This window comes from Gossypium raimondii, chromosome 13 (assembly GCF_025698545.1).
Source record: "Gossypium raimondii isolate GPD5lz chromosome 13, ASM2569854v1, whole genome shotgun sequence".
Classification (NCBI taxonomy): Eukaryota; Viridiplantae; Streptophyta; class Magnoliopsida; order Malvales; family Malvaceae; genus Gossypium; species Gossypium raimondii.
In genome coordinates, this window is record NC_068577.1 from 52,581,531 (window position 1) to 52,598,051 (window position 16,521).

The 16,521-nt window shown below is 34.2% G+C and overlaps 2 protein-coding genes across 3 annotated transcripts; both read right to left on the minus strand.

Annotated features, from left to right (window-relative positions):
- Window positions 1-2,396: 2,396 nt before the first annotated feature.
- Window positions 2,397-3,809, minus strand: LOC105784618 (histidine-containing phosphotransfer protein 1). Its single transcript, XM_012610515.2, has 6 exons — window positions 3,519-3,809; window positions 3,265-3,395; window positions 3,109-3,177; window positions 2,887-2,958; window positions 2,737-2,809; window positions 2,397-2,655 (listed from the first exon to the last, which is right to left on the minus strand). Exons 1-6 carry the CDS (start codon window positions 3,576-3,578, stop codon window positions 2,611-2,613), a joined length of 450 nt encoding a protein of 149 aa, XP_012465969.1. The 5' UTR covers window positions 3,579-3,809; the 3' UTR covers window positions 2,397-2,610.
- Window positions 3,810-7,506: 3,697 nt separating this feature from the next.
- On the minus strand, window positions 7,507-13,410 carry LOC105783312 (autophagy-related protein 18h). 2 transcript variants are annotated; one of them, XM_012608697.2, is made up of 9 exons: window positions 12,883-13,410; window positions 11,295-11,753; window positions 10,571-11,014; window positions 9,997-10,242; window positions 9,110-9,910; window positions 8,862-9,034; window positions 8,574-8,695; window positions 7,960-8,493; window positions 7,507-7,735 (listed from the first exon to the last, which is right to left on the minus strand). In XM_012608697.2, exons 1-9 carry the CDS (start codon window positions 13,087-13,089, stop codon window positions 7,722-7,724), a joined length of 3,000 nt encoding a protein of 999 aa, XP_012464151.1. In that variant the 5' UTR covers window positions 13,090-13,410; the 3' UTR covers window positions 7,507-7,721. The 2 variants fall into 2 exon arrangements, with proteins under 2 accessions (XP_012464151.1, XP_052482560.1); XM_052626600.1 differs by having other exon boundaries at window positions 11,295-11,730; window positions 12,883-13,015.
- Window positions 13,411-16,521: the final 3,111 nt, after the last annotated feature.

Consider the following 16,521-nt stretch of genomic DNA (forward strand, 5'->3'; position numbering starts at 1 on the left):
AAACCTTTAGATTTATAAAAATCTTGAAAATTAAACACATTTTGATATGATACAGCGGTTTCTAAACCTCTTGCGTGATGGATCCTCATAATAGCTTGGCATTTTCTTTGAGTCAAGTCGAGATTTTGTCTCCCAACTTTATAGAAAGTTTGAGTGCTGTGAAAGGCGATATGTTGAGATAATAGGAACGCCTTGTTAAGATAATATGCACAATGCAGTGTCACTTACCAAAGAAATAGTGATTACATCATTTCCTTAGTAAGTGATGGTGCACTATGCACGATCCATTCTAACTAGACACTTAATACCTTCAAAATTTCGAGAAAATAAAATTTCAATTTACATCAAATCTAGTATTCAAATTTATAAAAATATTAGAAAAAATTACATCAAATGACATCTAAACACTTGGAAAGCATGAAAAAGATTGAAGAAGATGAAAAAGATGTTGGGTGATGATGATGATGATATGAGCTTTTTATAAGATAATATAAGAAAAAGAAGACAGAAATCTATTTTTATATATTCTGTCATTACAGCATACATTTTGGCTTTGTTTGCAGGTTTGCAGCAACGTAGGGGGACATCCCTGTCATCTGCAAGTAGTTTTCACCCTTATAAAATATTAATAAAATATGTATGTTCATTGAATGTGAATCACAACAAATCATGTAATGAATGCTGCTGTTTAAATGAAGAAAACTTCAGACATAGAAATCACCCCATAAGCGTGCCCTTTCCCTTTCTTTTCAATGCCTAAATTACCGCAGTTATGACCTATCTTTTAGATTATGTGTCGGACATAAATACGTTTAGAGTTAATTACATCATCCATCCTTAAATAATGGTCATTATTCTAAATTAATTTTAAAATTTTAAAATATTTTAATTACATCCTTAAATTATCAAGGTTATACAATCTTTTGTTATTAAAATCATTAATTTAACTATTAAATTAGACGTTATATACCATGTGTCATAATTTAAAATGAAATTTAAAAAAATGTTGTGAAAATAAATGTTATAAAAATATTGATTTTGAGGTTTTCAAGTTTTACAAAAGATTTACCATTCATTCATTATTTTTCTGTTTTATTTTATTTTTAGTTTTTACTTTAAAATTATGTGACAATGTTTTATTTTTCTTTAAAATTTTTATTTTAAATTATTTCGGATATGATTTGATGTGTCATTTAATGTTGAAATTAATGATTTAATAATAGGACTTAATTGATATAATATAAACAATTTAGAGATGTAATTAGAATGTTTTAAATTATTGGGACCAATTTAGAATGAGGGTCGTAATTTGAGGATGTTAAGTACAATTAACTCAGACGTTTATATATATTTGAAGTTTTATATATATATATATTTAATCGAATATATTTTCATAAATCATATCAATATTTAAAGGTTTGAATCACAAACTTTTTTTAAAATTTGGTATTTAAATTTTTTTGGGTCATAACTCATAAGTGGTATCTAAACTATTTTTCTCTCCAAATTGGTAGATTCATTAGTCCAACCTACAAATCGTACCTAAATTATGTCATTTTTCTCATTTTAGTATTTAAACATTGTTTTTTTGGTCAAAAGTGGTACCTAAACCAAATCGATAGTTAAAATAACCAGGCCTCTAATTCTCAGTTTGATTGATTTGTTTAGTTCAATCAAATAAATTATTTAAAAAATTATTTAAAAATAAAAAAATTTAAAAAAGAGTGCTTCGTCCAACCAACTTGGTTTGCAAGTTAATCATATCAACCTCTATCTCCAAACCAATACTCGACCGATTCCCAATCGAACTAGTTCAACTGGTCAATCCTATTTGATTCTAAAAACACTGGTTTTAATTGATAAAAGATCTTTTTCAATCCCATCAAGTTGAGTAACAGGCAGTCAAGTTCGAAAATAAAATTATCCGTTATCTTCTCAACCTTGAAAGGATGAATTTCGAGTATTGCTAACTTTGCCAGATATTATTATAAAGAAAAAAATAGTAAAAAATAAATAGAAAAATAATGTAAAAGAAGAAAAAACTAAGAATTATTTTTTAAAGTTGATATGGCATTAGCCTATTATTGATCGGAACTTTTTAATATAACATTTTGGCGTAAAATGGGTAAAATTAATAATTTAGGTATCACCTGTGACCTAAAAAATTAGACTTAACGGTTTAACTAACCTACTAACTTCAAAAAAAATAATTTAAGCTATACTTAAATATGTTAACATCAATCATTAAGTATAATGTAATCAATAAAGTACGTCAATGAATATGTGGTTGGAAGATCTCCCCATCTTCATACATGGTGGTGGTTAAGCTAGTTGACCGAATTTGTTGCATGTATATCCATATTTAGGGTTTAATATAAAAATTGGCACTTGCATCATTAAGAGCTATGCTGGCCTTGATTAAAACACAGCAGTGATAATACCAGACATGTCTGGTTTAGTACAGAGTTGAAGAGAGAAGAAGAGCTTGTTGTTCCTAAATAGATTGATAATTATTGGAATTCACATGATTCGTTATGATACAAGCTTTTAAGCTCAAAAGTAGATACCATACCCAAAATCCCCATTCTCTGCACATAGGTCCTTTTAGAATTACACAGGGATTGAGCCACCAGCATTCAGGATTTGTTGTTCAAGCTGGCATTCAAAAAAACAATAGGGAGAATCAATTCTCAGCACTAATTTGGAACATTGATACAAGATTGGTCCTAATTTTACCTGGAACATAGATTCAAGCTTGGTTTTAATAATGCCATACTCATGCTTCACTTGTTGCAGACATTTAAGACATCTATATATACATGTAAGACATCAAATGTTCCGGATATATAATCAAATGTAATGATCCAAGGCATAAAATCGACTCACCCTTCCACGTTCTGAGCTTCGCAATAGTTCCGGAAGACGATGCAGAGTTTCTGCACTCTGTGAGCACCAATGCTGTTCATTTCACAACATTTTAGCCATGGAAATGAATCAAAATGAATGGGATTCACAGCTTGCTAGACACTTATGAATGTTAATAAAATCATGGTCAAGAGATTAACCCAAAATAGAAAGAAAAAGCTTATGTGAGGTAAATAGTATTACCTAGAGCTGCTACCTTTCAACTGGTGAACTTGAGCATCCATCCTTTTGAAATCTATGACCTGCTGCTCTCTAAATTTAAACATCAGGAGCAATCATAATCAAATTACATTAAAGAGTAAAAGCATGGTAGAAAATAGGGTCTTGATCCTCACTCACAGTGCTTTACTCAGTTCATTAAGAAGTCTTTCAGAATCTTCAAAGAAAAGAGACACTACTTCCACAACAAAATCTGGGTTATTTTCATCTTGGAGTGACTGAAGTTGGGTGAATTGTTCATCCAGAAAACCCTAATAATAAAACAAGAAATGGGGGTTAAAGAAAAGATAAAATGATGGGGAGGGGGGAACATTAAACCCAGATTTTCTTGAATGCCAAACAGTCTGCTAATACTACCAACAAACAGAACTAACCTCATGGTAGAGTGAGGTTCTGTAGTCAACTAGTTGCCTTTGCAACTGAACCAAATCCATTGCAGCTTTTCTTTTTAAGAATTATACGTTCTGCAGCTCTTAGAGAGCTATATATATATAATATATATCATGTCATTGGATTAAAATGGGTGGAAAAATGGATATTATAGTGTTAGGAGGCAAAGAATCTTTGCCCTTTGGAAGTGGACTATGTAAAGTCACGCTTTTCCTGTTTCTCTCTCTCTCTCTCTTATTATTTTTGCTTCACTCTCTCCGGTCCCCTCTGGGAAAATCTAACCATTAATGATGACCATGTTGAAAACTGAATTTATATATAAACATGTATATGATATACATATGTATGTATATTTAAAGTATGAAAAGATACAAAACTTGATGCCATTTATCATTCACCTTCCCAACTTCTTTCTTTATCTTTATACCAGTAGTTACTTCAATTGTTTATCGTCTCAACATCTCCATTTTAAGTTCATCGAGAAATATCCAACAAATTACGATTATACTATATGAATATAATATTAAAAATTAACATATAATATAATATAATGGTAAAACTATCATGATTTTAATATATTTTGTCTACGATTTTTCTATTAAATATTTTTATGATTAAAAATTTTATTAATTACACTAATTTTTAATGATAAAATTGGATAAAATTTTTAATAAAAAGATTAATTTATCTTTTAACAATATTGTTTGAATTAGACTGGACTAACTGATTGGGTCGAGAATCAGTTAAAATGGGACCAGATAAATTGGTATTGCAGGATGGGAGTTTGGATAAAGTTTGGGAGAATGGATTGACGAGGGTGAAAGAAGAGGATTGATTTATCGCTTTGGAATGAGGGCTTTGTCCCTCAAGATTAATTACAGGACATTGAAAAAGGTGATGTTACAATGTTCCATGTTTTGCATTAGAGCTATTTTGTGTCTTGGTTTTGTCTCTTCTAAAAATAAATAAAGGGATGATAAAAGGACTCTTTTAAAAGATTAAAAACTATTGCAATAGCTAAAATTGTGTAGCTCCCTAAGAATTTATTTATTTTTAACTCTAAAAAATTTATAAGATGTTTTAATTTTTTTACTTATATTTTTGTAACTTATGGTAATAAAGATAGTATAAATAGAGAGTATGTATAATTTTATTATAGTCTAAATAAAAAGTTGAATCCTTTCATTTTTGTCTCTTTTTCTTTAGTTTTGTAATACGTTATCAACCTGTAGATTGAACATATAAAAGATAGAATTCATGTCCATCAATCAACAAGGTCTGTCCATCAGGATGTCCCATTGAAGACATCCACTCCACAAGTTCCATAATGATAACTAGATGACAAGTTCAATACGTTAACATCATTTTACATTGGACCCTCACTTATAAATACCTCCGAGAACGAGAAAGAGATGATTGACTATCCAAGAATACCAAGCCTATACTCTGTCAACTCATCTTTAGCTTTCAACCTTAACACTCTCCTTACATTCATTCTTTGTAACTTCCGGCTCTCTGCCTCGACTGGGTGAACTAACCTCTGCAGCAACCGCCACTCTCTTCTCCATGCCTCCTCCTTGTTGTATTACTGTATCAACAACTTCGTTCTAGTGATAATTTGGTAGATTTTTTTTATCAAGGCATTGCTAACCACAACGTTTGAACGACTGGTAGTCTAGTATACAAGATTTGAATGCATCGGCTCAAATATGTAATATGATGTTGACATTAGAGGGAGTCTAAAACACGTGTACTCTTTTCCTGATAAAGGTTTATAACGAGGTAACTTGTAAAAGAAAATCATGTATTCTTTTTTATTCATTAAGTTTTTAACCCTTAGAGTTTCTTCTAATAAGGTTTTAAGGAGGCCTATTTTCGTTGATAGACATCTAAGGGAAAATGTCGTAAATCCACTAATAAAAGGATGCCCTACAACTCTTAAAACGAAATTTTTTTGTAACCCCTAAAGAATTTATATGGTGCCTTAATTCTCTTATTCATTATTTTGTAACCTACAATAGTGGAAATTGGTAAATAAAAAGTATGTATAAACTTATTATATTCCAAGTAAAAATAAATAAATAAATTGTCCTTTTATTTCTATCTACTCTTGCTACTTCTCTCTTCTTACTACAATTCTCTCAATTTCATAATATTAGAAACTTCTTCCTTTACTCAGTTATTAAAAATATTAATATTTATAATTAAATTTAAATAAAGAAAAATATTATATTAACAAGATCAAAATTCTTACCAAAACTTGAATCCATAGTAGGTGTAAAAAAATCAAGTGGGTAAGTTCTAACACATAAGCATATCCATTCATCTTACCTACTCCCCCATATTCTGTGTTTCTTCCCACTCTTTCCTCTTAATTGATATATAATTGTATATGATGTCAATATTCATCCAAAAGAATCTTATCAGGTTTTTGCTCTTCATTCCACAGTTGTAGGATGTAATGTTGTTGTTGTCTCATTGGCTAATATGTTTCATATGATTCGGAGTCCACAAAGTATTTGCTTTTAAAATCTTTTGCTTTTTTGGCTTTTACTCTGTAAAGGTTATCTTTCTTTTTAATCATCTTTCTATTAATTATTATTTGTGATGTTGAAATGTCTCATCTTTTATATTTATATATATATATATACAGTTGGTAAGGAAGAAAATCATAATGAGAAATAAAAGGGGAAGAATTTTTAGGCATATCAAGCTTTTATAGATGCACACATGATTGCCCTTCTCAAGACCACCTCCAGCTTCCCAAAATTATCCTAATTAAATGAATCTTAACAAAAATTAGGTAACCTACTTTGTATTATATCCGGATATTAATTTAATTGATTCATAAAATCACTTTTAAGAGATGACATTTAATGTTCTAATTTTGAACATATTTTTATATGATAAATGATGGAGTAATTAGAAAAATTTAACTTGATTCAAGGCTAAATATAAGTAACCTAGAATGACAAATTGAATAGTATGTTGGATTGAGACAAGTCAAGCACAGAAAAAGGACAAGAAAGATGGACCCTCACCTAGGACAACAAAAATGGCTCCAATCTCCATACTCACAAGGTTCCTAAGTGTCCCTTATAAAGTTGTCTAAAAGTTCCCAAGTAAAGTGCATGCATATGCAGCATAAGAGATTGTAGATTTTGGTGAGAGATTTCACATTTCACTCAATGGATATGGATGGGATGATGGAAGATTATCTCAGCGACTTGTTATGCTTCAAGGGACCACTCTCTCCCTAACTCCTTTGATGGGAAGGGCATCTAGGTAGTGGGGGCCAATTTCCATGGATTTCATGTCATAAATGCAAGCACCCAAAACATAATGTAATATACACTAAATGTCTCTCTATTCATGTTTGAATTTTAGCACCTTAGACACAAATTTTAACATACATGAATTCTATCAAATCTTACATAAATGTAAGCTTCATGGCAGGATGTTTTTGGGTATCCAAAGTTCTGTAAATGAACAGAACATGGCATAAGTTAAAGATCAGAGAGCTCTACTGCGTATATATAATCAATGTACTGTTTCATTTTATTTTATTCTGGTATCAACTTTGGGCTTATTCTTGAAACTAGAAATCTTGAGAAGGGCACAAGATCGGCTTTGATGATTGCTTTGTTGCTGAAAGCTGTGTAGCAGATTTTGAAATAGCTTAGACAATATATGGTCTCTTATATTATGGACATTGAAGACTGATCTAAACCTTCACAAGTAATAAAGAGAAAAGACGACTCAAGATTTAACCTAGTTAATTTATATAATCATTTTCAAAATGTCCAGTTTGTAACATCTCCTATCATGAAAAGACATTTCAAGAAAATCTAGAAGCATCAGATGGCTTATACAAATAGAACTTAAACCTAAAAAGAACACAACTTGTGTAATTCATTTTCCCCCTTTTTTTTTTTTTTTTACTTTGAAGAATGAATAATGTTACACAGCAAAGAAAGTACATGTCCTCACAAATCATTTGGATTTATCAAATATAAAATTTACAAAATTTACATTAGGACGGAAGAAACCAGAGGAATTTGCACTTGGCAGCACAATAAAGCCAGTAGTCATTATATTATATTACCTGAATAAATCAGTCAGTAGCTTTTTAAAATCATCAAATCACACTTCTGATTAGTGTGTGAACCCCCAACAAGGCTGACGTTTTAACCAAAAGAACCTGAAAGTTCACAATACAAATGATCATGAAGGAATCAAGCACTCATTAAGTCAACATATCACAAAATGAAATGATGATTTCGAAAAGGTTTTAGAATCAGTACACGATTCAAAGTTGGTTTGTATGTTTATATGGAAGAAGCAGAATTTTAGAGGCTAGGATTTCCAGACTATGATGCATCATATATAAGTACAAACAATTATATAATGCCTTTAGATACTTACCTTCCTCGGAGAAGGCGAAAACACCCCCAAGCATATCATCATTGTCAACTTCTTCCTCAGATTTTTCTTTATCACAAGGACTGATGCTGTTGTCAACATCAGTAATAACCTTCTTTGGTTCAGAACATGCACTTAAGGGTAATGCTTTGCAGTACTCTTCTTGAAAAAATTGCTCAAAATCCGGTGACTCATTTACTGGACCCTCATCTAGCATGTTCATACTCAAATCAGATCGATTAGAACTTGTGTTTGAAACGTCACTGGTTCCGTCACTGTTTGGAAACTGAACCTCATTTGCAACAGTTCTTCCACCAGATAAGGAGCCACTTGTTAAGGAAGACATACTATTAGTTGAGTTAGTATCTTCAATGTGACAAACACCCACTTTTGATTGATTGAACGAAACTGAACCAGCATCTTTGTTCAGAGTGCTCTGGTTAAGCATAGTTGATGCCAAAACAGAATTCTGTCCTTTTACCCCATCATCATCCTTTCCAGATTGAATGCCAGAAGGATAAGAACTCCTTGTTGATCCTGGTAAAAACACAAAGCATAAATCCAGTTTGATACATGAGTATATTGGACGACATTTAAAATTCAAAATATTGTTGTACCACTATCTGAGTTTTCAACTGAGCTAGGTGACATCAACTTAGAGTGAGAAATAACAGTGATTTGAGAGAATCTTGCTTTGGCATCTTCAGAAGACACAGGATATTTTTCTCCGCCAAATCCTCTGAAAAAATAAACGGCAACAGTGTGAAGGAAAATTCATTTAGTGATACAATATAACAACCGTTTTGCACCAGGTAAGACCATCCTAAACCTCTCTTCCATATAAAAAAGAAGGGACGTGAATAATCAAAACCAGCAGGCACAATGTAAAAGGACATGGAAATTACCTGTTCCATTCAGATTGAAGCCTGTGAAAATGCTCAAAAACAGGCAACAAATCCTTCTGTCTAATTTCAACCTCATGAGCAGGCATCTGTTCTAATTCAATTTCTCCACCAGATAGATCAGCAGTGAATTTATGCTCCTCAAACCCCACAGGACTCATTGTATAGAATGATACCTAGGAAATACATATCATATGTAAGTGAAATGGGCGGCGAGCAAAGAGTATCTTATGATCCTATAAAAACTCTACCTTAGAATTCTGCCAGACTGGTATCCTTCCGGAGCTTATCTGCACTTCTGCATTAGAAAGATACAAGTGAGACCGGTCTTGGGGCTTTGACAGGTCATCGTGCCCAGCATCATTATTTTCAGAATCAGAAACATCCACCATCATCTCTAATGCTTCTTTTCTTCCATGAGTCATTCCAGAAAGACATTCTTCTCTTTCTGGCCAATCTGTTCTTCGGCATACATCCCATGCTTGCAATTGCATAGTTTCAACTTTCACCCGTAACTCCTCATCTTGTACCTGAGGAGCAGAGCCTGGTCCAATTCTTGAAGCATTTTCACCAGCCTCTCCCCTAAATGAAGGCAATAGCTTATACTGAACAACATGACCAGAAGGTGTGTAAACTAATAGGTGCTCCAAAATATTAGTTTTCATTTGAGCTTGTTGCACATCATTAGGTAAAGAGTTATGAAAAACAGCAGAAAAAGCACCAGAGGGGAATGAGGCCTTCCCAGCGACAGAAGATGCAGCATTGGTAACCGTATTAAGCCATGAGTTACCATTTTTTATTCTGCTAACAACAGAGAGGGTTACAGTTGGTGGTGGCATAGAAAATGTTTGAGAGTATATCACGAAAAATGGAGTGGACCACCAAGGGAGAGATACAGCTGGTGATAAGATAGGCCCATCTACATGAGAATTCTGAATTTGGAGAACATTCTCACCACCAAATGGGGAAAGAACAAAAATATGGCAAGTACCCCGAGATGAAACAATGGCAATCCACTGACTGAAAGGACTAAAACAAATATCTTGAATCACCTGCAAAATAAAACAAAACAACAGCAAATTATAAATATACGTAAAACATAAGAGTTCCTTTAAAGGTAGAAGGAGCAAGGACATACAGCTGACGTCATCCCGCGATGGAGCTTGTAAAGATGCACATGTGATGAACTCCAATCATAGCTTTGAGAGCCAGATCCATTCTTTGTTGAGGATGGCATGATCCGAAAAATATTTATGTTGTTTCCATGTATGGAGGCTGTAACTAGAAGAGTCCCACTCGGATCAAAACATAGAGCAGAAATTGGACTAGTATGAGCCCTGAACTGTGATATAACAGCCCTGGTAACATAATCTTTAACAACAACCTGCAATGAATCATATAAAGAAAATCCTAAAAATTACACTCAAGTCTTCATTGTTTATAATTAGCAGGTCAAAATTTTCATGCCTCTGATATTAAGTACTTCTAAGAACTAATGAGCAATATCATCTCATCTGACACCTCCCTGAGAAATTCAACCTCAAGCATGGATCTCACATAATTAAAAAAAAAATGAAAATCCAAACATGTAGCAAAAGATAAGATACACACATTCCACATCAAGGTGGAATTAATGTTCAATGATCATGCACTTATCTCAGGCCCTCTAACAAAAGACTGAAATTTGCTTCTAAAATACATCAAAAACTAACCGTCCCAGCAATATCAGTCTCTGCAGCATGCGAAGCAGCCCGACCAACTTTCCAGCCTGAATGTGAAGATACAGGAGAACCAGAACCATCAGGAATAAGATCTTGATAGTATTTTGATAAAGTTCTGTAGCCCATGTCACCCAGATTGATTAGCCCTGCAGCTAATTGCTTACTAGATTCCATGGCATATCGAGCCACAAGACTCCCACCACTGGGTGAAGTTGATGGACTAACACCAGGAGAAGGACTAAGGTTCTGTGGACTCAGCCGACCTGTGTTGGACTGCAAAGGATTGTTTGAAGCGTAAGCTAACCACCTGGGACCCACTGCCATGGGTCCGTATCCAATATTAATCCCAACCATTCCTTGGCCACCTGCTTGAGGGACAGGATAGGTGAGGATGCTAAATTTGTTTTCAAGAGTGAGAGCATCGAAGCAGTATATCTGCCAAGCAATAAAAGAAATTAGCACAGTTTAAATTGTTTAGCTAAATTAAATAGTAGGTCAAAAAATATGAAATAAGGATTGTATCTAAACTATTTGATAAAACACTAGTAATTTGCTTTTTTTCAGTTGTGCATTAAACTAGAGCAAACATAGAGAGGAAAGAGGAGGATAAAAATTGTTTAATCCGTCGGGACTTGTCTATAACAAATGTTAAAACATTAGCTGTCTAAGACTAAGTTCAAGGAAGAGAAGAAAAAAAACATATGTTAATTCTTACTTGTGTTGCAAGCCCCACAGCAATTATTCGAGGACTACATCTAACTGTATACACAGTAGACCGAAATCTTAGTACATGGACATAATTATGAGACCTTAGTGAATAGAACCGAACAGCAGTAGGAGAGATAAGAACATTTCCAGTTTGAAGTCCATCAAAACCGTCTCTAGTCAATCCATCTCTTCCAGTAAGCATCAAACCTGAGCCCTTTGACTCATCACAGGCAACAACCAGAAGTAAAGGATGTGATGCTCTAAATCCTTCATGACCCTCCAACTTTTCAGGAAGTGGCTGCATTTGTAAAAATGTGACTGGATCATCACGCCTTGAAACAAGTTCGTTGACATTAGAGGCATTTTCAACATCAAGAACTTGAAAGCCATTGGAGTATCCAAGTAAGAGAACTCGTTTAAAAGATGATGGACCAAGCTCTAGTCTGTCAAAGGAAGTCCAGAGCACCTATTTTACAAAGTATTCCAAAAAGATAGCAAACAGTGTATCAACAAGTTATGCAACACAAGAATTCCAAGGCAAATGCATAAAGTTATTCAAGTGATCAAAAGAAGTAAGACCATGGCAAGCTATATTACAGAGTCACAGATAAATTTATATTTGCATACCGCATTCACCCATGCCTTCTTAGGATTAGGGCTAAACAATTGCCCTCATCCTTTACAAGGAGTCATTGCCATCAAAATTATAGGCAACTGAAACAACTTGCATACAATACAACAGCATTCAATAGTTGAATTTCCATTTTGATCTTCAAGGAACTAAAATCCCCATATTACTAAAGTTAATCAAACAGAACTGGCAGTAAATAGCAAATCAAAATTTAAGTCTTACAATAAACTACTTCTGGTACTCTCTGAAACACAGTACGGTTCTCACACAAATAGCTAAACTCATTTATGATGATTTTAACTTAAATCATAATTTGGGCATTACAAAGACTTACAAAACTCTAAAATAACAAGGGATAAACATTATTACAGCATCAGTATAATTGATGAATAATCAAGTCTACCAAAAAGCATAACTTTCCTCAAGTCTCTAAGACACATTGAATCATTTCTGACCCAAAAATTGTATAATGAACCGTCATTCATTTACATTCATTAAATAAATTATTCACAACTTCATTCATTTTAATAAAAATTCATAAAAGGAAAACATCATTTTCTACACAAACAATGCAATGTCCATTCAATGGCCACTAAAAAGCCAATAGTTATATATAGTGATTTTTTAAGGAAAAAAGAAGAACAGATTTCTAACGATTTTCAACAATCCAACTTGAATTTTAGCAAATACTCGATAATAAATTAAGTTCAAAAATAAATTCGTAAAGAAATGAACTTTTTAGCTGCGCATTACACTTCGCAAAGCCCTGATTCACTAGAATAAGTAATTTTATTTTAATTTTAAGAAAAAAATACCTAATTTATCCACATCTGATATTTTTGTGAGCAATCAGAAAACAAAATGAACTAAAAAGGAGCTTATTTATCGCAAATAAAACCCTAAATCAACAAAGATTAAATTAATTAAGGTTATAATCAATAATTATAAGATTTAAAATAGAAACCTGGTCCTTTTGGTGTTCGTGACTGTCTCCAGAAATAGAAGCGGCAACAGAGGCACTAGCTGACCGGACACCAGAAGAGGCTGTTTTTATGCAGGAAGATATAAATTTCAAAGAAATCGGCAAATAACGATTATTATTATGACTGTTAGTTTTGTTATTGATAATATTTGAGCCTTTGTTGTTTTCGATGTTGCCGTTGCTCTTCATAGTCAGGAAATAATCCAAATTTAATTTCTTTTGCCGGCCACCGGGGCGTTACCGGGAAATTAAAAGCGATCGGCAATAGCATAAGAGGTTAATAACAGAACGGCAGTGTTTCACAGCTTGACGGTCACCGGAAATGATTTATTTTCTTTTTTTTTTTGCGGTGGTTGGGTTTGACCTTTTTAACAGAGAGGAAGAATACAGGGGAGAAGAAAAGACGGTTCTTTGCCTTCTATGTTAAATGTTAATTGCGGTGTAAGCAAAGCAAAACGGAAAAATTTCAGATCAGTGCACAATGTTTTCTGAAGTGCTCAATTAGGTCATTCGTGGTCAAATGGATTTGGTTGATAGGTTATCTGCTAGTTTGAGTTGTTTTTGAATTTTGATCATTTTGAAGACCTATGGTAGAATACATTTAACATATATGAAAATAATATAGTAAATATATTTTGGGTGCAAAAGGAATATTTTAAATTTTCAACTTTTTTTTTTTATGTTGGGTGCAAAAATTTGTCCATGGATACTACTTTAATTTTAATTATAAATGAATTTAATTAGATTTTTACCCAGAAAAAATTGATTTATTTACATACATTGAATAATTACTCAATCTCTTTTATTTGATCTAAATTCATCTAGTAATTAATTATAATAAATTAATGAAATTTGAATCAATTCCCTTAGGTCTCACTATCAAAATTAAATATTAGTACTTTTAACTATTTATTTATTTAGATCCCCACCAGCTTCGGTTATGAACTTGTTGGGAAGAGATCGTAACATGTCTATTTCCTCTTGATTATGGTTTTATCTAAAGTAATAGCTTAATGCTGTCCTTTTCTACCAAAAAAATATTCGTAAATAAAATAATTATATAAATATAAAAAATATTTTAGTTTTGAAAAAAATATATAAATATTTTAATTTTATATTAGTATAAGTGAATCTCTTAAATGGACAATTTACCATTAAAAGCTTTTTTTTTAAAATTTACCGAAATGGGTCATTTTCCCCTAAATCGCGTCCACATCAGCGCGAAGTCAGGGAACGTGTCAGGAAATCGCGTCCACGTCAGTGCGATTTGCTGACGTGAAGCGCGTTCCTGGGGACGCGATTTGCCCCGCGCGTGAACAGTGCAACGGTCATTTTTTTGACCGTTGCCCCCCCAACGGTCCAAAAAAATTATAAATACTCCCACCCTTTTTTTTCACAAACTAATCCTCTCTCAAATTTCTTCTCAATTTCCTCTAAATTTCCTCTCAATTTGCTCTCAAATTCCTTCTAAATTTCTCTCAAATCCATATTTAATCTCAATTTGCTCTCAAGTTCCTCTTAAATTTATCTTAAATCCCTATTTTTAAATAATTTTAAAAAAAATTATTTTTTTAATTCTTTTAAACCGTAAAAATTTGTACGATTTCAGCAATGGCCGGAGAATTGACTCGTCTTGATAAGCAGCACATATTGGTGAAACAAATGAAAATGGTAAGCGTTAAATTTAATTTTTAAATATTATTTAAGAATTTTTTATTTATGCATTTTTAGATAATTATTAATTTATTATTTGTTATGAAAGTCTGTAGATCGGATATTGGAATGCAATATCCGGAATATGCATGCTCCTCCATCACCATTGGTAGAAAACTACCTGCGGGAAGTGGGTTTTTGGCACGTGGCGACGGTAGGCCGAGGATGCAAGATGGACCCGAATCTAATCAGTGCGTTGATCGAGAGGTGGAGACCCGAGACACACACATTCCATCTTCTATATGGAGAGTTCACTATCACTTTGGAAGATGTTAGTTTGCAATTGGGATTGCCGATGGATGGGTACCCAATCACCGGGTCTGCCAAATCTAGCGATTGGGGAGCGGTGTGCTACGAGCTTTTAGGCGCTATCCCAGAGAAAATGGACGAAGGTAAGATCGAGATGGGCTGGTTACGAGACACATTCCGGGATCCGGATGAAGATTCAACCGAAATAGAAAGAACCCGATATGCTCGGACATACATTCTTCAGTTAATTGGAGGTTATCTGATGACGGACTTGTCACAGAGCCGCGTATATTTAAGATGACTGCTGAAACTCGTTGATTTTAGAGCAGCTGGTGAATTGAGTTGGGGTCTGCTGTCTTGGCAACATTATATCGGGTGATGTGCGGGGCGACGCGACCGAGGAAAGCAAAAATCGGAGGTTGTCTGTCACTACTGCAGTAATGGGCACGATTTCGCTTTCTATTTCTATGTCCTCGAGTGGACCACTCATATACCTTCTCACTCATAACGAGGTAAAATTTATATTAGATTTTACAATTATTATGTAGATTTTTAAAAATAAAAGTATGCTAAAAATTTATTTAATTAGGTGGAACCATCCGGCAAGTCATGCTCGATTACCTACCTCTCTTGAAGATATATGGCTTCTATTAGACCAACAGTCGGAAGTACATGTAAGTATTAAATAAAATTGATATTTCCATCATTCGCTAGTCGATTGGTATTTAGTATTTAGTATTTAGTATATAACTAACATTTCTATCATGTTTATATAGTTCCAATGGACACCATACAAGGATCCGGCAATTCGGGCAGTAATTCTGGATGAGTTCTTACAAAATCCAAACGCTTGGCACGCGAAAGTCGCGTTGATCAGCTACGCGACCGTGGAGATGCACCAGTCAGACAGGGTGTTACGGCAATTTGGATGTAGACAACCGATTCCCGTGGAACCTGATGTGTTTGACGATCACCACAAAATCGACCTTCAGCAATTGAATACGGATTGACCGAGATACTGGTCTGAGTACATCCAAATGTGGGAAGATTGGTATGATTATATACCTACTCGGGAACCGATCATCGTTCTGGAGTTAGCGTGCGTGCCGAAATACATGCCATGGTTTAGGATTTATGGCAAGCCGTATTTACTGTCACCAGAGAAGAGGCAGCGGTAATTACATGTCCAAAGGGAAAGACGCGGACCTTTAAATCCAAGACGACAGGACGACGACGCTAGCCCCTCAACGAGGCCCAGACATTCACCCGGCCTATCATCAGCGGCCATTCAATCACCAGGCCCAACGAGAGCACCGGCACAGTCACCCGATCCAGCAGTTCAACTGATGATACCCATGCAACCGCCTTTTCAGATGATGCCAGGTGCGTTTCCTAGCCCTTTTATGTATCCTAACCCTTATATGTTTCTTTTTCCGAGTCCTATGGCAGGTTGGAGCGAATGGCCCGGTTCAGCTCCATTTCCTGTTACACCGAGTGGACCGCTGATGTATAGGCCAGCGGCGCACGAGGGATCGCAAGAGGGGCCGTCGGGGAGCTCTTTTTTTTACCAATCCCCACTACCGTATGGGTTTCAAACACCGTCACCGTTAGTGATGCAAACACCTCTACATTCACTATTCTATCAAGGTGGCTCATCGT